The following is a 26,288-nucleotide window of genomic DNA, read 5'->3' as shown; positions in this document are numbered from 1 at the left end:
GGTCCTGATATTGGGGCAGCTTGGAACATTCCTACTCATGACCATAGAATGTAAGTTTAGATCTACAGGGATGCAGAGGTCACCTAGGCTCCTAAGCTGAATATGGGCCCCAGATCACATCAAATTGATGGGGGTTACAGTCAACAATATTTATACACTTTTCCCATATCTGGTCCTTTATGCAGCCATAACATCATTTCCCCAAACAATAACTTGGATAGTTTTGAAATCTTATACCAATGTTTGAAATTATGTATTGTTATCTCCATCACATACAACTTACTTACTCAAAATCATATGGCTGGCACACCTAGATCTTACTGATTCAATTAGTCATGTCTGTGTTACACCTTGCTAGCATCTTTTAGTGTTTTACTAAGTACTAATTTACTGCCTAGAAAATGAGCATGTAACTAAGGCCATTCAGCAAAGATCTGGAGCCAAAATGTACATGTATCCCATCTCAGCTATTTAACTAGCTCTATCACCTCACACAAATTATTAAGTTCTCTCTTCCTGTACCTTATAAAATGGGGCTATATACCATTGCATAGGTGTTGTCTATCAAGTAATATATATCAGCTAATGAGTTTAATTTGGATCATTTGAGTAGAATTAAAGTTGAGAGCAAGGTCTGAAGGTCTATCAATAAACTCCAAGGAGAATTATTTGTAGTTTAGAAAATCAAGAGGGTACAAAGAGAGAATAATCAGAGACTGAGAAAATAATTATTAGAGAACAGTGTCATAGATCCTAAGGGAGAAGAAAAATTCTGAAGTCAAGTGCTGCCTATAGGTGATATGAATGAGGATTTAACAGGCCCCCAAATTCAAGGACACTAAATTTATATGAGTGTAAAAAAACACACACCGTGTTATTCCTTGCATAGTAAAAGTACAGCTGGGTGTTTTACTTGTGTTTCTTTTATTTCCCCATCATGTTTGTTTGTCTCATTGTGTATATGTTGTTAACACAGCCACAACAAAGTAATTTTAGTAAGGGTTGTCCAATTTATTGATTTTAAAAGTACTGTACAAAATGACATGTCACCATTCTCAACATTCTTGCTTTAGAGTTTCATATTTTTATTTATGTTCTAACTCTAAATACTGTTACAGCTTTTGTATAATAAATGGTAAGTGACTCCATAAGAGATGCCTATCACTCTGTAGCCCTCTACATAGTATATAAGATTTATAAAAACAGATACACATATATAAATGCATGAATAGAATACACATATATACATTTGTGTCCTTGAAACAGTGGTTTCTCTTTTCCTTATTGTGTGTGATGTGATTCAGTAAATTGATTTTGGTTTTAACCTCTTGCAGATCTCAATTCATAGTTACTGAGGAAGTCTGTCCTATAGTTAAGACAGAGCACCTATAATTCGCTGGAACAAGATAAATCAGAAATCCCACAGCCTGTAGTTCATTACACTGTTAACTCTCTGCATCTGTGTTTTAGTTTAAAACAAATGTTATTCCTAGTATTAGTCACTTTGGATTCTATGTTGATGCCAACTCACAGACAATTATCTCGGTCATGTCTTGTGACTCTCACTCTAGTTTGCTCACCAAAGCCATTGTTGATGTAGCTAGGTACTGCACTTTGCTGAAGCATTGCCAGATTTGTCCTTGAGAACAGAGTAAGAAAAAGACTAGCTGTTCAAGGTCCCTCTTCACTGGCCCTGCTAACTAAAGACTTACTTGCATATGTTAACAAAGCATAATGAGGCACTTCTGACCTTTGTTTTAAAATATAAATTATATAAAATCTGTTATAACATATTAAGTAAAGCATAAAACCCTCTGATTTAAAATTAAAAAGAGAAATTTGAATTTATGAATTTGCAGAAAATTTAACATCATTTTGAGTTAGGGAGAAAATATTATGATATATAAATGCTGTAGTTCAAGAACCAAAAATCTGTATTTTTATTATTTAAAGTTTCATATCTTTATTTATATTCTAGCTATAACTACCATACAGTTTTTGTATAATAAATGATAAGTGACAGAGGATGCAATAAGAATACTATTTGCTCAGTAAGAAATACAGTCTTTTCTACTTTTCTTGTTTGAGATTTTATCAAAAATTAATATTATTTTAGCCAGGGTGTTCATAGTCTTATTTTATAAGCATATAAAGTATTATTTTATTAATGGGCATAATTAGTGAGTGCATTTGGTGTCACTTCAGTATTACCACCTCAGCTGTAAGTAGCATTTAAACATCTTAGTCAGGTAGCTTTCACCCATTTGTTTCTAAGATTATATTTTGTAGATAATGATTGTATTGCTATTTTACCTATGACAGTTCTTCATTTCTCCCTTCTAACATTGGTTTGATGTTCTATATAAGTGAGTATTTGGTTGCTGAGTCATCAGTATCTGTAATATTAGCTACAGAGGGTCAAAGTTCACTCAAAGAGAAATAGATAACAAATACCTATAATAATCAAATATGAAGTTATAAAGTTTCTGCAGGTCCAGATGGCTTTACTGCTCAGAGCTTGAGAGTCTTTTGCATAACCATTGTGTTAACTCCCCCACCCTTTATACGTCATATATATATATATATATATATATATATATATATATGAATGATTTATTTTCTTTCTTTCCTTGTTCAGTCTAGTCAAGGGCTTGTGAATTTCATTGATCTTTTCAGAAATCCAACTTTGGGCTTATTTTTCTTATTGTGTGTTTATTTCATTGAGTTTTGCTTTTACCTTTTTATTTGATTTGCTCTTATTTATATTGGCTTTTTTAAATTTATTTTTTATTTAAGAAAGGATAAATTAACAAAACCATAGGGTAGGAGGGGCACAATTTCACACAATTCCCACCACCCAATCTCCATATCTCATCCCCTCCCCTAATAGCTTTCCCATTCTCTATCCCTCTGGGAGCATGGACCCAGGGTCATTGTGGGTTGCAGAAGGTGGAAGGTCTGGCTTCTGTAATTGCTTTCCCGCTGAACATGGACATTGACTGGTTGGTCTATGCTCCCAGTCTGCCTCTCTCTTTCCCTAGTAGGGTGGGTTTCTGGGGAAGCAGAGCTCCAGGACACATTGGTGGGGTCTTCAGTCCAGGGAAGCCTGGCAGGCATCCTGATGGCATCTGGAGCCTAGTGGCTGAAAAGAGAGTTAACATACAAAGCCAAACAAATTGTTGAGCAATCATGGACCCAAAGGTTGGAATAGTGGAGAGGAAGTGTTGGGGGGGGGGTTACTCACTGCAAACTCTAGTGTACTTCTGCTTTCAGGTATATATTTTGCACTAGTTTATGGATACGTGTGAACATATGCTCTCTCTCACAGAACCTGGTCTATATCTAGGTTTTGGGACTTTGTTAGGCAGTGAACCACCTGGGATGGAGTTAGAGAATACTATGAAAGGAAAGGTCTCATGCGAGTAATGAAGCTGAAGGGCTGTAATTCTACACGTGAAGTCTCTGGACACAGTCTGAGCTGAAGCATGTTGAGGTGGCAATCGTTGCATTGATTAAGTTGCTATTGGCAGATGCAATATTATTTGATATGGATTGGGAGAGGCATGTGGGAAAGTGGGCCCTATCCTAAGGTTCCAGGATTGGGGGAAATATAGGCTCTATAGTGGAGATGTGAGGTACCTGCTGTCTTAGGGTTCAAAAAGACAATGGATAGTTAAAGTTATCATCACATTATTTGGTAATTGGGTTAACTTTGAAAAGTCCTTTTGTTAGGGTTTGCTGTATAGTACCCAGTATCTTGTATATAGCTGTGCCACCGGTTGCTTCTGATCTACTTGGTCTAGGCTTTTGAGAGAGTCCGCATATCAAATAAACAGCCTATATATAAAGAAGACTCAGTCTGTGTTTTAAAAACAACCTAACCAACGCAACGATTGCCACCTCAACATGCTTCACCTCAGACTGTGTCCAGAGACTTCAGGTGTGGAATGACAACCCTTCAGCTTCATTACTCGGATGAGACCTTTCCTTTTATAGTACACTCTAATTTCATCTCAGGTGGTTCACTTTCTAAGAAAGTCCCATAACCTAGATATATACTAGTTTCTGTGAGAGAGAGCTTATGTTCACACGTATCCATAAACTACTGCAAAATATATACCTGAAAGCAGAAGTACACTAGAGTTTGCAGTAAGTACCCTCCTAACACTTCCTCTCCACTATTCCAAGCTTTGGGCCCATGATTGCTCAACAATTTGTTTGGCCTCGTATGTTAACTCTCTTTTCAATCACCAGGCTCCAGATGCCACATGCTGGCCAGGCTTCCCTGGATTGAAGACCCCACCAATGTGTCCTGGAGCTCAGCTTCCCCAGAGACACACCCTACTAGGGAAAGAGAGAGGCAGACTGGGAGTATGGATCGACCAGTCAACGCCCATATTCAGCGGGGAAGCAATTACAGAAGCCAGACCTTCTACCTTCTGCAACCCTCAATGACCCTAGGTCCATGCTCCCAGAGGGATAGAGAATGGGAAAGCTATCAGTGGAGAGGGTGGGTTATGGAGATTGGGTGGTGGGAATTGTGTGGAGTTATACCCCTCCTACCTTATGGTTTTGTTAATTAATCCTTTCTTAAATAAAATAAAATAAAAAATAAATAAAATAAAATAAAATAAAAACTTCGAGACATACAATTAATTTTTCCCCTCCCATATTAATTAACTAGTGGTTTATATGACTGCACTTTACTAGGAGTGTACATAAACACCATTCCCACCACCAAAAGACTGTGTCCCATGCCACCCACCCACCCCCAACCCCCACCGGCCCAGGAAGCCGCATGTCTACCCCTTACCACAGGGTTTTTACTTTGGTGCTCTACTTTTAATTTAATCGGATCCTGCTTTTAGTCTCCCTTTTAGATCTTCTTTCTCAACTTCTGTTGATGAGTGGGATCATTCCATACTCATCTTTATCTTTCTGACTTAGCTCACTTAACATAATTCCTTCTAGCTCTGTCCAAGATGGGTCAGAGAAGGTGGGTTCATTGTTCTTGATAGCTGTATAGTATTCCATTGTGTGTACAAAAATCAACTCCAAGTGGATCAAATACCTGGATGTTAGACCAGAAGTTTCAAATATTTAGAGGAAAACATTGGTAAAACACTTTCCCACCTACACCTCAAGGGCATCTTTGATGAAATAAACCCAATTGCAAGAAAGACTAAAGCAGAAACAAACCAATGGGTCTACATCAAATTGAAAAGCTTCTGCACAGCCAAAGAAACTATTAAACAAAGAGACCCCTCACAGAATGGGAGAAGATCTTCACATGCCATACATCAGACAAGAAACTAATCACCAAAATATATAAAGAGCTCAGCAAACTTAGCACCAAAAAAGGCTTTTTTATTATCTTTATTTATTGTATAAAAACAGTCAGAAATTGGGAGGGAATGAGGGAAATAGAGAGGGAAAGAGACAGAGAGGCACCTGCAGCACGGCTTCACCACTTGCAAAGCTTCTACCCTACAGGTGGGGACCCAGGGCTCAAACACTGGGTCATACTCATGGCAGTGCATGTACTCTACCAGTGAGCTCTCTCTCCAGCTCTAGCTGTAGTTTATTTTACCTCATTGATGTGCTTACCTAATTATAGATTCTTGGTCATTTGATTGCTGGCAACTGTTGCCTATCTTTTCTGTTGGGAATTAATAACATTCCCTAGCTTTGTCTACATAGCAATCTTTAATATGTACTTGATATTATGAATACTAGCAAATTTTTAATGTGATGCCCAAGGGAGTGTTAGTTCAAGGACTTCATACATATTTGATACCACTAAGTAGCCTCCCCAACCCATTAATAGAGTTCCTTTTGATACAGTCCTCAGTGCTCAGGAGAGAGAGAACCCAGGGCTTCATACATGGCAAGGAATGACCTCTACCTGATGAACTGTCTCCTGATACAAGATTAGCCATTGTAATAGGAGCATATATATACACACACACAAGTTTTGACACTTTGTTTAATTGGCAATAATTTCATTGGATGCAAACTGTACACTATTTTACTTGCAGCTGCCTGTGTCTCAGATCTCAGTTCAGTTCTTTAAACGTTGGTTGCAAGCCACTTTCAGTTTTCTTTGTACATGCATGATTGATTAACAGCTGAATACAGGTACTGAGTTTAAACATGGTATTAGGGTTCCTTTTTTTTTCATGCTCCCCCTAACTCCTCCAGTGGTCGTAGCTGACTCAGGGATTAAACCCTTTCTCTTGTTCAGCAGATCTAGAAGACCATAGGCTTGGTTTGGTTTAGTATTCTCTCAGAGTTTGAACCATCATGACTGTAGTCATCAAAAAGAAAAAAAAAAGCCAATTTCATCCAGTTGTTTGGTATATTTACCTTATATACTTTGAATTGAGACAAATTGAGAGGCAACTGGGAGATAGAAAAGGCACTGCTCCACGACTCATGAAGCTCCCCCCTTCCCTGCAGGTAGGGACTGGGGAAGCTTGAACTCAGGTCTCTGTGCATTGTAACATGCTTTCTACCAGATGTGTCACCACCTAGCCCCACCAGTAGGTTTACTGGGATAGAGTGGGGGGTGGTAGTGGTCATAATTATTTTTGAAGGATCTATAGCCCCTTCATACCACAAATAGAAAACCTGCTCTTCCTTCTTCAAGCCTTATCTATTTTATTTTCATTAAATTGTAAGTTCTCTCCTTATGTCCAGCGGCAAAATATAACCAAAAGCACATGAAATTAGATGCACCTACAGAATCTCAAGTCTTTCACCTGCTCACTTATGACTTTGAACATTGTTCTTACATCTAGTTTCTCTAGCTATAAATTTTTGTATTTCCATCTATAAACTAGATATTTTAATAACTCTTAGAAGACAGAATAATTGAGTTCTGAGTGGAATCATTAAATGTGAAGCGCATAGCCAGTGCCCAGCATATAAAGTATAGTAAATGAATGCTCATATCCCTCTTAATCCTTTAAGGACTCCTTTTCTTCTGCATGATGTTAAAATGCCATTTGGTCTTACTCTATAAGCTGTCTTCTGGGATCTTATTGACTCTGGGCTTTATCACCCCTCTTAAAAGCCAAATACTACTAAATCTTGTCAAAATGTGTCAGAAACTACAAACTTGAATAGCTCAGTATCTATTGGATAGTCCATGCAGATTTCCCATAGGCCCTTCAAACTCCTTTCTAAAACTGAACTCATTATTTTCTCCCTCCAATTCCAAATCAGTCTGCTGCTTCTGCATCTAATACATACAATTAATACCACCAAATCATTAAAGAAAGCAAATTCTAGGTCTCCTGTAAATCATTCCACTCTATGCTTTGCAAATATAATTACCCAGGGTGTGCTAACACATACTTCGAGAAAATATGAAATTATACCCTGGAAACTACAACCATCTTGTAAAACAAAATTTCCTCAATTGAAAACAAATATAGGGAATTGTACCCTTTTTATCCTATGGACTTGTCAGTGTTTCCATTTTATAAATAAATAAATTTTTTTAAAAAGATAATTTAAAAAAAGAAAACAAATATAAACCTATTAGTGAATCTTACCATTCTCTTTTCAGAGTATCTCTAACCTGAACCCTTTAACCTGACAATTCTACTATCTTTTCTTTGGTTCATACATTCATCACTTTGCGTCTATGCTATCATGGTGCTCATTTAATCTATTTACTCAGCATGGTGCTTCTTAATTCAAGTATTTAGCCACTTTTTTTTTTTTTTTTTTTGCTTAAAATCTCTCATTGTTTCTTCAGTTACTTCTGGAACTTTCCCATTTCCCTAGAAGTCTACACAGAGTACATGTTTTACCTCTCTACTTCCACATAGACAGACACTTCACATGTTTATCTGTATCTACATATACAGAGCACTTTACAGTTCCCCAATTACATTGACCTTCCCAGTCTCTTGTAACTTTAATATATGCCTTCTCAGCCCCACCTTTCTTAACTTTGTTCCTTAACCCAAGTCTCTTTTGAAGTCTAATTCAAGAAACACCTTTTATATTTCAAAACCTTTCAGTAGAAACCAAAGGTCTCTCACATTCTATAGAGCATTTATATAACTGTATAATCGGTAAGCTACTGTCACTTAATCATAGCCTCTCCTGGGCCTCAAATACTCTCTCAACTATATATATATAAAATATATTTATTATTCTAGAAGATAAAGGCTAGACGTGACATTCAGGAATTTAGCCAATTTGAGCCCAGTTTAATCTTTTCTCTTTGACATAAGTCATATGTATGAGATAAAGCTATCTATCTTGGTACTGTCATTAAGGTAGATACCGTGTACTTATATTTTAAATTTTAGTGGTTTATATTGACTGGAATAAAGTAAATGTTTTCACACTAAAACCCCAACTAATAATAATAATAATAAAACTAATGTTTAAGTTCTTATATAGCCTACCCAGTGTCTGAACCCCTTCTGTAGAACCATAGCATTACAGATATTTTAGGTTGACTAATTCTTCATTGTAGGGAACTATCATTTTGCAATATGAGATATTTGACAACATCTCTGCCCTTTATGAGTATACTAGATACTACAGCTAGAGCTGGAGAGAGAGCTCACTGGTAGAGTACATGCACTGCCATGAGTATGACCCAGTGTTCGAGCCCTGGGTCCCCACCTGTAGGGTAGAAGCTTTGCAAGTGGTGAAGCCGTGCTGCAGGTGTCTCTCTGTCTCTTTCCCTCTCTATTTCCCTCATTCCCTCTCAATTTCTGACTTTTTATACAATAAATAAAGATAATAAAAAAGCCTTTTTTGGTGCTAAGTTTGCTGAGCTCTTTATATATTTTGGTGATTAGTTTCTTGTCTGATGTATGGCATGTGAAGATCTTCTCCCATTCTGTGAGGGGTCTCTTTGTTTGTTTAATAGTTTCTTTGGCTGTGCAGAAGCTTTTCAATTTGATGTAGTCCCATTGGTTTGTTTCTGCTTTAGTCTTTCTTGCAATTGGGTTTATTTCAGAAACAACAGCTTTAAAAATTATTATTGACAGCAGACTGGGAAAGGAACAGGCTTCCTTACGTATAGTCTTACTGTGAAATAGTATGAAAATTTTGTCAAAATGCTTCTCACATCAGATTTCTTTTGCTAGTCTTCAGCTCTCATTCTCTTTTATTTAATTATAAGTTTTTGTTTTTGTTTTTATTTTGTCTTTTCAGACAATCCATGTTCTTATGGGAAATGCTATTCAACCCTTACTGACTTCAGTGGGAGATGCTATTGAGGCCATAATCATCACCATGCATCAAGAAGATTTCTCTGGGTAACAACTTGTGATCAAAATTTTCTGTAACCTTCACTGGATTTTTTTTCCACTCTCGTCACTACTCCTACTCCATAAGTCCCTTATCATTTAAACCTTTGTTTCTCTTGTGAGATTAATGGCCTTTGTTACTCAGCTTCATCCATCATGTGTGCTGTTAACAGATTAAACTTTTATTTATTTATTTATTTTGCCTCCAGGGGCTCAGTGCTGGCACTATGACTCCACAGCTTCTGGCAACCATTTTTTCCATTTATTGAATAAAACAGAAGTTGAGACAGGAGAGGAAGATAAAGAGGGAGAGAGAAAGATAAACACCTGCAGACCTGCTTCATCACTTGTGAAGTTTCCCCCCTGCAGGTGGGATGTAGGGGCTTGAACCTGGGTCCTTATACAGATCCTTGTGCTTGGTTATATATGCACTTAACTAGCCCCCCAGATAAATTCTTTTTCAGATTTTTTTTAAATGTTTTTCTTTTGTAATGGAAACAGAATCATTAAAGTTTATGGAATGCAGGTTGACACTTTAGGACTATTGAACTTTATTTAATTTTTTTTTAGCTCAAATGCTTCAGATAAGCATAATTCCAGTGCTTCCAGGCCAGATTTTTTTGGGGGGGAGTATGGTGGGGTGGGGAGTGAGGGGGATGAGAGAGAAGGAGGAGCATGAGGATTGTAATGAGGAGGAGGAGGAGCTACCATTCACTGTTCTATCATTTGTGGTGCTTCTATTTGGTGCCAAAGTCAACCCCTGAGCTCTGAGCATAGCAAGGCACATACTTTACCAAGTGGAAGATCTCTTCATGGACCTCCTTCCCTTTCCCAGATTAATTTCTTTACTGAGAGAACTAGAATATCACACTGGAATGTTTAATGCCAGTGATCAAACTTGGAAGTCTTACTTCCAGGTCCTGCACTCTATTTGCATTGCTATCTCCCATGTCACTTTCAGATTTTAGTAGTTTTCTCTTTTAAGTTTTGCCTTTTCCTTACTTCTTACAACAGTCCTGTACTTCACTCTATAGTTTAGGCATAGAATTTCTTGTATAAAATGTCCTGCCTCTGGTTTTGTACTAGTCTCAATCTTGGTTTGACTTTCAGAGTAAGGCCCTTCCCATTTCCCACCAATAATGGTTTTTCCTTTTCATAATTTTCTGACAATCTAATCTAGTCATATCATACTATAAATACTTTAATGTTTTGCTATCACTGTTTTATGTGTGTACTGTTTACATACAATATATGTAGCTTGTGGATAAGGATTATATTACATAATGCAATGCTTACTCAGTAAAATCTTTTTAATAGAATAAAATTATTTGGGTAAGGTATATTAGAAAAAATCTGCAGAGAAAATTGTATTTGTACATGATTAGTGTGATTAAAAACCACACTGTAAAACCAAGCCTATAGTATTATTATGTAGATAAATATTTTATATTCTAATTTCAATTAGTTAACTACAAATTTTTACTGTCCTGTTTCTCTATATTCATTTTGCTTAAAAAAATATCCACTTTATTCATTTTATAGCTACTAGAAAATTATGTGACTACTTCACTGACCTTTATTTTTTAATTTCATTATTTATTTATTATTTAATTTACAAAACAATTATAAAATTAAAATGTCATTCTATTTTTAACAATTGTATGGAGCACAGAATGACAAGCACAGAATATGAATTCTATACAAAATTAATATTATAGTCTAAAACAGGAATATGAAACTGCTGATTATTAGTAGTATCTGGAAGGAAATTAATTTTATTAAAAATAATTTGAGCTGCCCTAGTTAGATCAGTCACCAGTGATTCTGAAAAAGTATGAGATAATTTTTTGAACACTTAATCTATATTAGTGATCAGATAATTCAGTGTCTTCAAAAAACACAAAAAGTACTGCTGGTTTCCCAAATAATTATGTATTTATTTGTTTGTTTGTTTATAAGAAATAGAACCAGTTTGGCTCTTTAGCTGATAGATACCCATGAGTGGGATGCATTAATTTAAGGTGTAAAACACTGTCCTTAATTTTTACCCAGTGGCCTTTGATGATCCCATTTAAATTCTCTCAATATGTACAAGACTTAATGAAATTCCATTGAAAATCATTCTGTATGAGGCAGTATTAGAATGGGAATTACTGTTGCATTATAATAGTTCTTCCATGCCAGTTTTCTAACTCTCTAAAAATTAATAGTAATTTTGCCATATCATTCCATGTATACATAGCTTTTATAAAATATACAGTGAAGTTGAATTAAACTACTTTAAAAATAGGAATCACTTTTATAGTAGAGCCAGCTATCAGATGTCATACCTGAAAAAAAATAATACTTTCACCCCTGGGTCTCTGAGGTCCCAGGTTCAATCCCTAGCACCACCATAAATCATAACTGATCAGTGCTCTGGTCTCTCTATCAATCTTTATCTCTTTCTTGCTCTACAGCTCTGAATCTCTCATTAAAAAATCATAATGAAAATATTTCTAAAAAATAATAGCAAATACCTGTCCTTACAAGTCCTCTACACCTATTCTAGATCAAAGGAACTAATCAAACCAACATATAGTGACTACACTATATCTGTAAGCAGAGTCCCCTGCTATTTAAAGAGTGACAGTAATAAAGACAGAGAAATTGAGTTAGAGAAAGAGACACCTGCTGCACTGCTTCACTACTTGCGAAGCTTCCTCCCTACAGGTGGGCATCAGGGGCTTGATCTTGGGTCCTTGCACATGATAATGCACTCAACCAGGTATGCCAACATCAGCACCCTCTTTCCTAGAATTTGAAATGCATCTAATAAAATGGTCTACTTTAAGAACTAGACATCGGTTTGACATGACATATTGGTTAAATTTTTTTTTAGTGTAAAATGTTTTCACTTTAGTGGTAAAGGAGAGTAATGTCAAAATATTCTAGATCTTTTAAGTGACAAATGAGCATCTGTGAGGAGGGGAACACACAGACACAAACACACACACACACACACAATGTGAATATAAACATCTACTACCCAGGTGTGCATTTGTTTAGTCCTCCTGTCTCTAACTTCCGTATGTAATCTCTCTTGAAGACTCAAGCATCTGCATAACTTACTTTGTCAATTGAGAATCTCAAAATGAAAGCTTTGGCTTAGTTGGGAAAATGATGTTTTAGCAATTGCTGTACAAGTTTGTATTCTAGTAAATTTAAGTCAAGCTTCTAAACTACATTGAAAATAGATATACATATTTCAATTTTTTTATTATTTTATTCCCACCAGGGTTATCACTGGGGCTTGGTGCCAGTACTACAAATTCACTGCTCCCAGTTGACAGCCTTTCTTTCTTTCTTTCTTTCTTTCTTTCTTTCTTTCTTTCTTTCTTTCTTTCTTTCTTTCTTTTCTTTCTTCCTTCTTTTCTTTCTTTCGTTCTTTCTTTCTTGCTTGCTTGCTTTCTTGCTTTCTTTCTTTCCTCTTTCCCCCTTCCTTTCTTCCTGTTTTTCTTTATTTCTGTCTCTCTCTTTTCTTTTCTCTTTCTATTTGATAGGACAGAGAGAAGTTGAAAGGAGAGGGATAGAGGGAGAAAAAAGACACCTACAGACTTGCTTCACTACTCATGAAGCTTCCCCCCTGCAAGTAGGATGCAGGAGCTCAAAGCCATGTCCTTTTGCATGGTAACATGTGCACTCAACCTGGTGCATCACCACCTAGCCCTCTCATAGTTTTATACAATCATTTTTTCAATGTTCAAACAAATTAATAAGTTTATTTTGTAATCCTCTAGGCCAAGGGAATAATTTTAAACTGACCAGATTAAAATTCTTGAAAAAATTCCAACTGTAGTACAAAATAACTGTTTTTGATAGAGCATAAGGATATATAAGAGACTGGTTTTGTTGCTGTTTATTGACACCCTAGTCCTTTTGGACTGACAAAGCATGAATAAGGCTAGGGCGTGCAGTGGTCCAAATCTGGCAAAACCAAAGCCCATGTAAAGATAACTGAAGTGACCCTCCATTCTGTAACAAGCAGCACTCCACCCTGTGTTACCATGTAGGACATAGTCCCTCTATGCCTGTCTAAACAGTGTTTGTCACAGTGAGAGATGATTATAGATTTCCCCCATTGTTATTTTAATCATATAACAGTATTTACAAAAATTACACAATTTCAGGAGTATAATTTCAAACCTAAACCTGGTATGATATTTTTCTGTACTCGCCACCAACTATTTGTAACCCCCACAAACATTGTTTTTATAAAATCCAGGAGACAGCTTGCTTACCTTTTTTTTTGCAACTTCATTTGATTTAGTCTTTTATGTTCCATGAGTAAAAGCACCAGGTACTTGTCCTTTACCTCTGATTTAAATTAGAATAATTCCCTCTAGTTCAGACCATTTTGTTCTAAGTGATACAATCTCATCTTTTTTGATTGCAGAGTAATACTCCATTGATTGTATAACCCAAAACTTACTTATTTAGTCTTATGTTGTTGAACAGTTGGGTTGCTCCCACATTTTGGCTATTGTAAATAATGCTACTGTGATACTATTTTTTTACATTTAATTAAAGTCTCTTCCTAGAAAATTATCCTACTTTCAGTATTTCTACCCACTTGTATAAGTGGAAGACCTTTGGTTTAACATCCTCTATGTAATTAACCATTGCTGTATTTAAAAATAATTAAATTCATCTCATTGTCATGCTCTAGGCATTTGAGTCATATCTGTTGCTCTTCTCTAGACCATTGCTAATGTATCTACATCATTCTCAAAACATTGAAATGCTTATTTTTAAAAGCCGGTTGGCATTATTTAAGCAATGATCTCACTGACTCACTGATTACTGTCAGGTAATCCTTAATTTTGGTGTAACATGTTCCTATAAATATTTCACATTCTTTTAATACTCTTTTAAACACAGTTGTAAACATTTATAAATTATAAATAGTATTTCATAGAGCATGAGCTGGCATCTGTTGATCCAAATTAAAACCTTTCCAGACCTTATCATCTGGGAGGAAACAATTGCATACCATGTGTATTGTTACATAACCAATTCCACTGTCACAGTTCTGCTATTGGACTGATGAGACTAAATAGCATGAGAGCAGAAATATTTTTTTGCCAAGAATGTGCTGGGAAAAGAGAATTTTCTAAAATTTATTTTTATTTATTTATTTATTTATTTGCCATTGCAAAATGTAAGATGCTATTTTCAGATCCACAATTGACATACTTACTAACAAGCAAAGCATGTGAATAGGTAGAGAATTTTAAAGCTGGGAGAGACCATAAGAGGTCAGAGTACATAAGTCATTTGTATGAATTATCCAAGACAGATGGTTATCTATTTCATTCTTAATATTCTTTATGTAAGTGGATGCTAGGATTCCTTATATAGTTACCCTTGCACCTAAAAATAATCATTAGGAACTTATTTTAAATAATAATTTATGCTTTTAAACTCCCAGGAAAAGAAATGATACCTTTAAAAAATGCTTTGGATTTAAATAATGGACAAGAGATGGACAAAATTCAAGTTAAATGCCTTTTAGTGCTATAACCATTTTTTCTTTTCTCCTTTACAGATCATTATCCAGCTCAGGAAAACCTGATGTTCCTTGTTCTCTGTACATGAAGGAGCTTCAAGGTTTCATTGCCAGAGTTATGAATGACTACTTTAAACACTTTGAGTGCTTGGATTTTGTCTTTGACAGCACTAAGGCTATTGCTCAAAGAGCGATTGAACTTTTTATCCGCAATGCAAGTCTTGTAAGACCTCTTGGTGAAAGTGGGAGAATGCGGCTGGCTGCTGATTTTGCACAGGTAAATTGATGTGTAAGCACAAAGAAAAAATGTTTCTGCCTCAATAAATAAGCAAAAGACTAAATATGTATTCCCAAATGCTCTAGAGAGTTGAAGCATGAAGTAAAATAAGTCCATTTAAAACTAATTGGGTAAAAAAAAAAAAGGAGAGCTTAAAGATGTTTTAGTGTCAGGTTTTCCCTTTGTGTTTAACAAAAGAATTGTCACAGGCCAGGGAGCTAGCATAGCGGTTATGCAAAAAACTTTCATGCCTGAGGCTCCTAGGTCCTAGATTTAGTCCCTGCCCCAAGATGAGCAATACACTGGTACAATAAATTAAATTAATAATTAAAAAAAAAAAAACCTTGTAGCCAAGAAAATGGTGCAGTGCATAAAGCATTGGATTCTCAAGCAAAAGGTTCTGAGTTTGATTCCTGGCATTGCAGATGCCAGAATCATGCTCTCATACTCTCCTCCCTCTTTTCCTCCTCTCTCATTAATCTTTTAAAAAAAGAAGTATCACTCATTTTTGATATATCTAAGTTTAAGGTAAATCATTCCTCAGTTAAGCAACACTTCCTCTAATACATAAATGACTTTCTCACTATCCTATTGTTCTACCAGGTGAGTATGAATTAATGATTAAACTTGCTGGAAAATAATGTAATCAATGAAATTTATCCTTCAAATAGTGGCAAGGAACTATTTTCATTAAAGAGAAAGAACTCCAGTGTATCTCTTATCCATTAATGGCAAGCTCAGCATTCCAATGTAGTATCCTAATTAATTTAGACACACAGTGAACCAGGTAGCTATAGAGCCTGATTATCTGATCTCCATTAAGTAGAGCAACTTTCTTATGTATGCTTAGACTTGAAATCATTCTATGCTATTTTATGTGAATAAGGTGGAATGGCATTAAAATAGTAGAATCATACTCAACCCTGATTTTCTATTGTCCTCTAGACAGATTTTTTTAAAAAGCTTTTTGATATTAGGAACAAAAGAGAATCATCTCAAACATTTTCATTAAAAGGCTCAGAAACAGATGTCTTATATTTACATAAAATGTCAAAGGTGAACTCATTTAAAAAAAATTTTTTAAATATTTATTTTTTTATTCCCTTTTGTTGCCCTTGTTGTTTTATTGTTGTAGTTATTATTGTTGTTGTCATTGTTGGATAGGACAGAGAGAAATGGAGAAAGGAGGGGAAGACAGAGAGGAGGAGAGAAAGATAGACACCTACAGACCTGCTTCACCGCCTGTGAAGCGACTCCCCTGCAGGTGGGGAGCCGGGGTTCGAACCGGGATCCTTATGCCAGCCCTTGTGCTTTGCACCACCTGCGCTTAACCCACTGCACTACAGCCCGACTCCCCAGGTGAACTCATTTTTTATACCTTTCAAAGCTCTGAGCTTTAGTAGTTTTTCAACAGTTACTCAGATTGTTCATAGTGGCTTGCTTGATCCTTCTGGCTTATAGAAATAGACTATTTATTTATTTTTATAAAATGGAAACACTGACAAGACCATAGGATAAGAGGGGTACAACTCCACACAATTCCCACCACAAGAATTCTGTATCCCGTTCCCTCCCCTGATAGCTTTCCTCTTCTTTAACCCTTTGAAAGCATGGACCTAGGGTCATTATGGGGTATAGAAGGTGGAAGGTCAGGCTTCTGTAATTGCTTCCCCACTGAACATGGGTGTTGACAGGTCGATTCATACTTCCAGCCTCTCTCTCTCTCTTTCCCTAGTGGGGCAGAGCTCTGAGGAAGTGGGGCTTCAGGAGACATTGGTGGTTTCGCCTGCCCTGGGAAGTCCAGTTGGCATCATGGTAGTATCTGGAACCGGGTGGCTGAAAAAGATGTAAGATGGATGGAAGGTAGATAACATAACGATTATGCAAACAGACTCTCATGCATGAGGCTCCAAAAGTCCCAGGTTCAGTCCCCCACACCACCATAAGCCAGAGCTAAACAGTGCTCTGGTTAAAGAAAAAAAAAAAGATATAAAGCCAAACAAATTGTTGACTAATCATGAACTTAAAGTCTGGAATATTGCAGATGAAGCTTTTAATGTCCCGGTTCACTACTGCATGTGTGAGGGAGCAGGTCTGGTTTTATTAACCCTCCATCAAGGAAAGAATATAACGAACTGACTGTACCAGGATGGTAATTTTTTTCTCTTTTATCTTTTTTTTTCACTAGTAATTTAATATTGATTTATAAAATTACAAGATAACAGAGATATAATTCTACACCTTTCCCACCACCAGAGTTGTGTGTCCCCATTCCCTCCACTAGAAACTGCAACGGTTTTCCCAAAACTCATAGATAAGGATTAACTATTATTTCTATAACTATCTATCTATCTATCTATCTATTTATTTATTTGTCCATTCTTTTGATGGTCCTCCCTTCACTTTCTTTCTAAGACATACCTACTACTTCTGAGTGTCCTTCCTTTTTTTTTTTTTTCCCCTCCTCTTTCTACCTCATCTCTCTCTGGATCCTGATGGAATTGGAGTTCAGTGCTCTCTGATCATCTTCCCCTAACACTTATCCCTCTAGGAGTACGGATTAAAATCCTTTATGGGGTGCAGAATGTGGAAGTTCTGGCTTCTGCAGTTGCTTCTCTTCCAGACATAACACGCTGCAAAAAGGGAGTGGCAGCATAATGTGGCATGGTGGCACTGGTTGCGTTGACTTAGTTAAGGTCAACAAGAGGCAATATAGCCAGATCAGGAGGAGAGTCATCAAGAAATAAACAGATGACCCCACCAATGTGTCCTGGAGCTCCACTTCCCCAGATGCCTGCCCCACTAGGGAAAGAGAGAGACAAGCTGGGAGTATGAATCAACCTACCAATGCCCATGTTGGGGAAGCAATTACAGAAGCCAGACCTTCCACCTTCTGCATCCCATAATGACCCTGGGTCCATACTCCCAGAGGGATAAAGAATAGAAAAGCTATCAGGGGAGGGGATGGGATACAGAGTTCGGGTGGTGGGAATTGTGTGGAGTTGTACCCCTCTTATCCTATAGTTTTGTCAATGTTTCCTTTTTATAAATAAAAATTAAATATATATATATATATTTATATAAAAGAAAAGTTTGTGGTTAACCAAAAAAAAAAAAAGAAAGAAAGAAAAGAAAAAAGGAAATATAAGCAGAGTCCCAGAGGTTCCGAAACTGTGAGAAATACAGATTTTAAAGAGAATGGGGAAGGTTCCTTGTAGTTTTGGGATTTAAAAAAGGCAATAGAAGATTATTTTAGCCAAGTTAGTTGGGAGCTTGTTTTTCTTTGAAAATCACATGGTTGGGATTTAAGGATCGTGATTTTTATATATTCCCTCATATGTGTAGGAGTTACATGAAAGGAGTCACTGTATAATCTAATGTCTTAAAAGAGAGACTTTTATTAATTGCTGTAGAATTTGTTATTTTCATTCTCAAATGAAATGTCTGAGGCCATTAAACCACAATTGAAAGTCTTCCCTTGAGAAATAAGCCTTTAGTTGCCTCAGCATGAAAAATAGAAATTAAACATTACCATTAATATGACACTTTTCATCTTCCTCATTTTTTGTTTACTTTATTCTCAGGCAATTGCACACTTTGATTTGTTATAACAACATAAGTAAACTCTGCCATAGAGAGAAATATATAGGTATAGATATATAATGTCTTGATTATTCCTTACTGGGGCTGCTACTTTCTAAAGTGAAGATCCAGTGATGTACCAAGACCTATTCTTAATAATATTCAAATGGATCTCAATTCTTCTTTTCCCCTTTCTCCCTTTATTTTGTTTTTCTTTTCTCATCCTCTTCTGTCCCTAGGCTCCTTCCCCCACCAGTTTCTTTGCATTCTGCTCCAGCTGGTTCTTGAGTCACTTTCCTGGAGGCAGCAAGCACTTCAAGTCCAATTAGAGTGGCAGCCAAGCAGGAGATGGCCAAAACAAGAGAGTGCTGCAAGAAAAAGACTTTACTTTCTTTTCGAAAATGATATGTGCATTTACATGTCTTAAGGAAGAAAAAGAGAGAGAGATCTGTTCTTTAAAACTTGCTGCTGCAGCCCATACCTGTACAAAATATATAGCATCTGGTGACAAGGTTGTACTGCTTCCTAAAATGCAGTATTCCAAATTTTATTTGGCATTGCTCCTTCCTAAGACATGAGACTTAAACTCTGCTCACAGGCATCCTCTTTTTCCATTTCTTAAATATAGAAACTACACACATGGCATGTTTTCAGTGTTAAAATGTGTATTTTCTAACCCTGCACTTCTGTGTTGTTGTACTTTCATTTCCAGAATAATGGTGCATTAGAAGTATTTTTCTGGGGCAGTCAAGACACTTAAATAGCATTACACTAACATTTATATTCATGACAGACAACTGAGGCCCACAGACTGCCTAGTTATTTAAAATGTTATCTATTTGTATTCAAAACTAAGCAAAGTAATTGAGGCCACTGGAGTCCAGACCACGTAAGTCTTCTGTGGTTTTGAAGAATTCTTCCTCCCCTCCCCTTTTGTTGCCCTTGTTGTCATAGCCTTGTGATTACTATTGTTGTTGGTGGTGTTGTTCCTTGTTGAATAGGACAGAGAGAAATCGAGAGAGGAGGGGAGGACAGAGAGGGGGGAGAGAAAGACACCTGCAGACCTGCTTTACCTCCTGTGAAGCAACTCCCCCGTAGGTGGGGAGCCAGGGGCTCAAACTGGGATAGCTGCGTGTGCTTAACCTGCTGTGCTACCTGCCCAACCCCCTGAAGAATTCCTATGATAAAAAATATCTTCTGTTCTGCCACAAAGAAGGGAAAGAAAAACTTCCAGAAGAGACTAACAGAGTCAGTTTGGGAATTTTAATATTTGGTGATGAATTCACTTGCAGAGACATGTTCTAGTATATTCTACATATTTCTTTAGGAATCCTAACTTCCTCCACCAGCATAATTTGCACAGGTGAAAGAGAAATGGTTACAGGTGCTTGCCATCTGGAAGGGTTTATGGTGAGGAAATACCCAACAATACAGCCCCTTTGGAATCAGGTCATGGGCATGAGGTGGTTTTCTACAAGCAATTAATTTCCTGCTGGGACCACATGGTCTCTATATCTACCCTAATCACACAGCTGTTCTAAATTACTAAACTTGTCCAAAACTTCAGGGATTTTGCTGATTGAGAATCTCTTTGGGAATTTGTAAACACTATATTCTGCCCCAAGGGAAAGAATGAATATAGATAGTTTAATAACTATCTATATTCGGTTTCTATTTATAAGTCTTCTGGTGCCCTTTAAGTATACATTTATATCTGTTTAATTATATATTTCTTTTTGACCAGGGCATCAAACCTGTACTCTGGCTGTTTGCAAGGCCTGGGAACAAACCTGAAATGTCTTGAATATAAGTCTTGCCACTTTACTATTTCCATGGCCTTCTATTCTACTTTTTTTTTTTTTTGGCCAAACCAAAGTTATAAATTTAGAAAATAAAAGAATCAAGTTTCTACTTTCTGTTCTAATTCCTACTGCATTTTCTAGTGAACATTATCAAGGCAGGAGTGCCCTAAGAGTTTCCAGTGATGCCCTGTGGTTAGCAAAATGTTGAGGTGGGCAAAGAGCAGCTGTGTAATTAGTTTATTATGACTGCATCTGACTGTGTGTTCTCTCCCAACAGGCTAGCTGGAGAAAGGCAGTTGCACATGCCATTTTGATATTCACAGCTAATTACAGTCACCTCCTCTAAAAAGAATGCTCCTGCCCTTTAAAAACATGGCCTTTATTGTTTAATGGAAATATGTTTTCCAGTAACCTAGAGGTCTTCTGTGAATTAAAAAAAAAAATCTTTTAAAACACTTAACATTTTTAAGATGACACTATGCCATGTATCATAATAGATTGTCCTAGTTCTCATACAGCAGTTTTTTTTTTTTTTTTTGGTTTTTGGTTTTTGGTTTTTTTGCCTTCAGGGTTCTTGCTGGGGCTCAGTGCCTGCACTATGAATCCACTGCTCCTGGAGGCTATTTTCCCCATTTTGTTGCCCTTGTTGTTGTGCTTGTTGTAGTTGTTATTGTTGTCATAGCTGTTGTTGTTGTTGGATAGGACAGAGAGAAATGGAGAGAGGAGGGGAAGACAGAGAGGAGGAGAGAAAGATAGACAACTACAGACCTGCTTCACGACTTGCGAAGCGACCTCCTGCAGGTGGGGAGCCGGGGGCTAGAACCAGGATCCTTATGCTGGCTCTTGTGCTTTGCGCCATGTGCACTTAACCCGCTGTGCTACAGCCCGACTCCCCATACAGCAGTTTTTATAGCTACTTATTCAGCAATCAGTCCTGTTCATGAACTGTGGCAAAGGTTATGTAATTAAGTTTTTGGAAATAATGAAGCCCACTAGGATAATTTAAAAAATGGCAAGAACATTTCATGAAAAATAGTTTACATAATTTTCCTGTGTATAAAACAAAATAAACACACATACAGAGCTTCAGGTATGTTATTGGAATTACCAAATCAGAGATTGATGACTGAATTTGTAATTTGTGCTCCTTACAAAGTAAATGACGTTTTCTGGAGGAAACCGCAAACTCTCACTGAGTTAATTAACTAAACAGGTCCAAATAACCTATCACCCACTGTCTTTTAAGTTGAAACACTGGCTTGAAGCTGTTCTATTTTGAACAGTCGGCAAGAATCCAGGAGTGGGGCGGTAGTACGGCGGGTTAAGCACAGATGGCGCAAAGCACAAGGGCTGACGTAAGGATCCAAGTTCAAGCCCAAGGCTCCCCACCTGCAGGGGAGTTGCTTCATAAGCAGTGAAGCAGGTCTGGAAGTGTCTATCTTTCTCTCCCCCTCTCCATCTTCCCCTCCTCTCTCCATTTCTCTCTGTCCTATCTAACAATGCAACAACAAAAATAACTATAACAACAATAAAAGGGAAAAATAAAAAAATTAAACAGTTGGCAAGAATCTTCACTTTCTGTCCTTAGATTTATTTATTTATTTATTCTAATGTTTGCTTTGCTGGGACAGAGACAGAGACAGAGACGGGGGGGGAGAGAGGTTGATTTTCCAACCATGTTTCTCTCTGGGGCATGCTATGTTTATGTTGTGCATTCTGTATGTTTATAGAGAAATATTCCTGGTACTCATCATTCTCAAGACCATCTCAGGGAAGTAACCCTCTGCTCCATTCATATTTTTGCTATTACAGTTGCTATTTTGCTTAATAAAAGCCCAACTTGCAGTCAAGTGGGGGGTAAATGAAGGAAACCACAAGTTGCTAACTTTTGAGTGAGAAAGCCAATTAATTTTCAAGTATTTTAAAAGTAGGAAGTCTCTAAAGCACAGTAATTGCCAACATTTAATGAGCATTTATTATTTGCCATACACATAGTGCTTTGTGAAATTATCTATTTTATTTATGTAACTTTATGAAGTAGATACTATTATCTCCATTTGACATGAGAAACTTGGAAATAAAGAGGCTTATTAAATTCTAGGGCTACACATTTAGTTGTAGATTCAGAATTCTGACCCTAGTGCACTGCATGCAGAGTCTATGCTTCCAGTTATTTGAGCAGCCTGATGAAAACTATCATCATTCATTTTAATATTTAAAAAGTGTGGTGCCTACTGAAAATAAAATCACAGTCCTGAAAACTTCCATTTCTTTCTGATTTTTCAGTGGAATAACCTAAATTTCTCCTATACAACAGAGATGTATCTGTTTTCTTTAAGGAAATGATTGGTAAATTAATGCATGTTATATCTATAGTTACTGTGGTTGATTTTCACAATTACTTTCACAGTTCATATAATCTAGCTTTACTAAAAGTTCCACCTTTCTGTGATCCAAGTGTATCCCTATTCATACTAAAAGTTATGGAGTATCTTTTAACATTTCAGATGGAGTTGGCTCTGGGTCCATTCTGCAGAAGAATATCTGATTTAGGACAGCCCTATAGAATGCTAAGATCATTCAGGTGAGGCATACTTCTATTATCAATGTTAACTATAGTCACACCCTATTAGAAAACAAGTAATTTCCTCCTATTTGTATTTAACTGTATGAAATTGCCAATGTTTAACTATTTAGTGACCTACAGCAATGGTAGTTTCATGTGAATTATCATTAAAAAGTTGTTATTCAGACCAGAAATCTGTATAAACTTCTATGCATTGACTAAGGGATATGTATATGTGTTATATTTTAATTATAGTTCATAAGATTGAGCTGATAACTTATAATATGCTATTTTTAGGAGTGACTTAGTTTGCTTTCCATGCTTACAGAACATATACTAAATCATAGTATCCAACAGATATCAAAATATTTTAAAATCCTTCTTGCATTGTTTCTCCATTTAAAAATAAGGGAGCTAAAACACAGGAAATATACTCCAGTATTATCCAGTAAACAGTGGCGATAAGGAGAGGGTTAAGAATAACAGGCAGCTTGCCAGATCATATGCCTTGCATGCTTGTGGTCCTGGATTCTCTTCCTGGCACTCCATAAAAATAGGAAAGACAGAGTATGATAAATGGCAGAAAAATACCTTGGTCTTTTTATTTCATTAAAACAGAAAAAGATTGAAAGCCCAGTTGCCAAACAATTAAAATCCAGCAGGTAAAACCTAGGTCTGGAGTGTGTTCCCTGGTGCAGCACCTCTCCCAGCATGTGTGGAAGAAAACCTGTACACACACACACACACATACACACACACACACACACCAGGAATCCCTTCCCCCATTATGCATTTGCCACAGGGCACTTTCTTCTTGACAGTAATATTAGTGGACTGTTTAATCAAACCAGCAAGCTTCTTGCATACATTTACATTTTACTGTCTGTATTAGTTTCTCAGGGAGCAGGGATTTTTTTCTTACCCAAAACAGAGAGCTGCCTCAGAAAGCAGCTGACATTAAGGATTTGCCCTTGGGTAATTTGTATTCCACCCAAGACATATGTGTTAGAGCTGAGAGACCCCATCTTTGTCTATCCCTCTGCAGCATGGCATTGTCCTCTTAAGTGGTGTTGACAGAGATGGTTACCTTCACCCTAGCTGGCCTGAGCCTGAAAGCTCTAACCTTTGACATTCTCTGAACAGATCTTGATGACGCCAAGGACAGAAAAGGAACTTTATGTTCTTCAGCAACTCAAGGACACAGACCTTGCCTTCAGGCAAGCCCCCCCTCCCCCCCAAATTGTATCTGCAGCCTGCTCTGTTGGAATTTTTGTAAAGTTTAATAAAAGGAATAAAGGCTGTTAAGAGTTAGGGAGGGAAAAAAAAAGTTAGGGAGGGCTGGGTGGTGGCTCACCTGGTCAAGTGCACATATTATAATGCACAAAGACCAAGGTTCAAGCTCCTGGTCCCCACTTGTAGAGGGAAAGCTTCACAAGTGGTGAAACAGGGCTGCAGGTGTCTCTGTCTCTTCCTCACTATCTCTTCTCCTTCCTCTCAATTTCTGGCTATCTCTTTCCAATAACTAAATAGAGAAATAAAAGAGTTAGGGAATGATAGTTATGATAGATCTGTTAGCATAGGGGTGCTGGAAGAAGGAAACCATAAATGATTCTAGAACGTAGAGATCATGAAATTGTCTTTCCTTATGGAAGTTGTGAGTTTTCTCTATCTACATTTGCTCTTGGAGAGCATGTGATATTTGTGGTTCCAACACTGCATACCAGTTATGTTTGTAAAACTAAAAGGCAGCCTTCCACTCAGCATGTTTATAACACCCTTAGTTCTAGGACACACAACCCCACCCCCACGCCCGCCCCAGGAATTCTCTCTTTACTTTCCACTTGTGAAACTGGGACCCTAAATCCATGCCATGAAATAACTTTTTCTACATTCTTGGATTCTCAATCCCAAATGTGAGATTTTCAGCATTGTATTCAGAAGACAGCCATATCTCAGACTTGATTTGATTTGTTGGCTACCCCCTCCTTAGCAATATGAAGAGCACCCAGGTGAACAGGGTGAGGTTGAGTAATTAACTTGTTGTCATTGTTATGCTAACGACCATTTATTTGATTTCTGACTGTGTGCTAAGTTTATGCTAAGTATTTCACTGCTATTTTCTGATCTCTGTGAGATAGTTGATTGTGAGAAAGGACTGCACATATGGAAAGATGCAAGCTGCCTTCAAACCCAGGGCTGCCCAGTCCAAGTCTATGCTTGTACCACTGTGCTTTCTTATTTTAGGAGTCTCTATTTTTACTCTAATTGGTCTCAGAATAGCACTTGAATTACGTGTCATCCAGGAATATTATATTAAGTTGTCAGAAAACTCATGATGCATTTTTACATAGAAAAACGTAGAAAATCATGTCATGATTTTTCCAACAGCCCAATAGAAAAAAACATTATATACATAGTATCACTGAGTGACCTCTCTTTATTTAGTATTTCTTTGTTTAATATTTTTTAAAATATTTATTTACTTTCCCTCTTGTTGCCCTTTTTTTTAATTGTTGTAGTTGTTGTTGTTACTGATGTCGTCGTTGTTGGATAGGACAGAGAGAAATGGAGAGAGGAGGGGAGACAGAGAGAGGGAGAGAAAGACACCTGCAGACCTGCTTCACCACCTGTGAAGCGACCCCCCCCCCCACAGGTGGGGAGCCGGGGCCTGGAACCGGGATCCTTACACTGGTCCTTGCGCTTTGCACCACGTGTGCTTAACCTGGCTTCATCCTGTATTTATGCTTGTTCCAGAGCTCAGTGCACATTCTCAGTGGTCTTGCCACCTTTCCAAACATTTCACTCAAACAAGGTATAAAATAAAGGTGGTAGCAGATGGCGTGTGCCATCACTGTTGTTGGATATGGAGTAGCAACACTCAAACCTCACTTCACTTTGTGAGTAGACTCAAGAAAAGACTTAGCAGTTACTTAGCTATGTTATTAAATGTGGATCTCCTGGGTGCCAGGTGATGGCACACCTGATAGAGGCACATTATTACCATGTGCAAAGATCCAAGTGTAAGCCCTCAATCTCCACTTTCAGGGAAGAAGCCTCATGAGTAGTGAAGAGGTATTGCAGATGCTTCTTCTCTTTCTCTCTTTCCCTTTTTTCTTTGTGAGAAAAGACAAAAAAGGGGGAAAATGGCAGTCCTGAGCAGTAGAACCATAGTGCAGGCACCAAGAAGAGGTGGCAGTAAGCATAGTGGCAAAATATATATGAGAATTCTTTT

The 26,288-nt window shown here is 37.2% G+C and overlaps 1 protein-coding gene across 2 annotated transcripts in view; it reads left to right on the top strand.

The window, feature by feature from the left end:
- Positions 1-26,288, top strand: part of COG5 (component of oligomeric golgi complex 5) — a 237,610-nt gene that overhangs the window by 188,419 nt on the left and 22,903 nt on the right. For both annotated transcript variants that reach the window (XM_007528314.3, XM_060196396.1), the window contains exons 17-19: positions 9,187-9,290; positions 14,869-15,106; positions 22,998-23,074. In XM_007528314.3, coding sequence (XP_007528376.2) covers positions 9,187-9,290; positions 14,869-15,106; positions 22,998-23,074 — 419 coding nt within the window. The remainder of the gene's footprint in view (positions 1-9,186; positions 9,291-14,868; positions 15,107-22,997; positions 23,075-26,288) is intronic.

Source organism: Erinaceus europaeus, chromosome 8, assembly GCF_950295315.1.
Source record: "Erinaceus europaeus chromosome 8, mEriEur2.1, whole genome shotgun sequence".
Lineage (NCBI taxonomy): Eukaryota > Metazoa > Chordata > Mammalia > Eulipotyphla > Erinaceidae > Erinaceus > Erinaceus europaeus.
The sequence above is the reverse complement of the archived record's forward strand: the minus strand, read 5'-3'. Positions and strand labels throughout refer to the sequence as shown.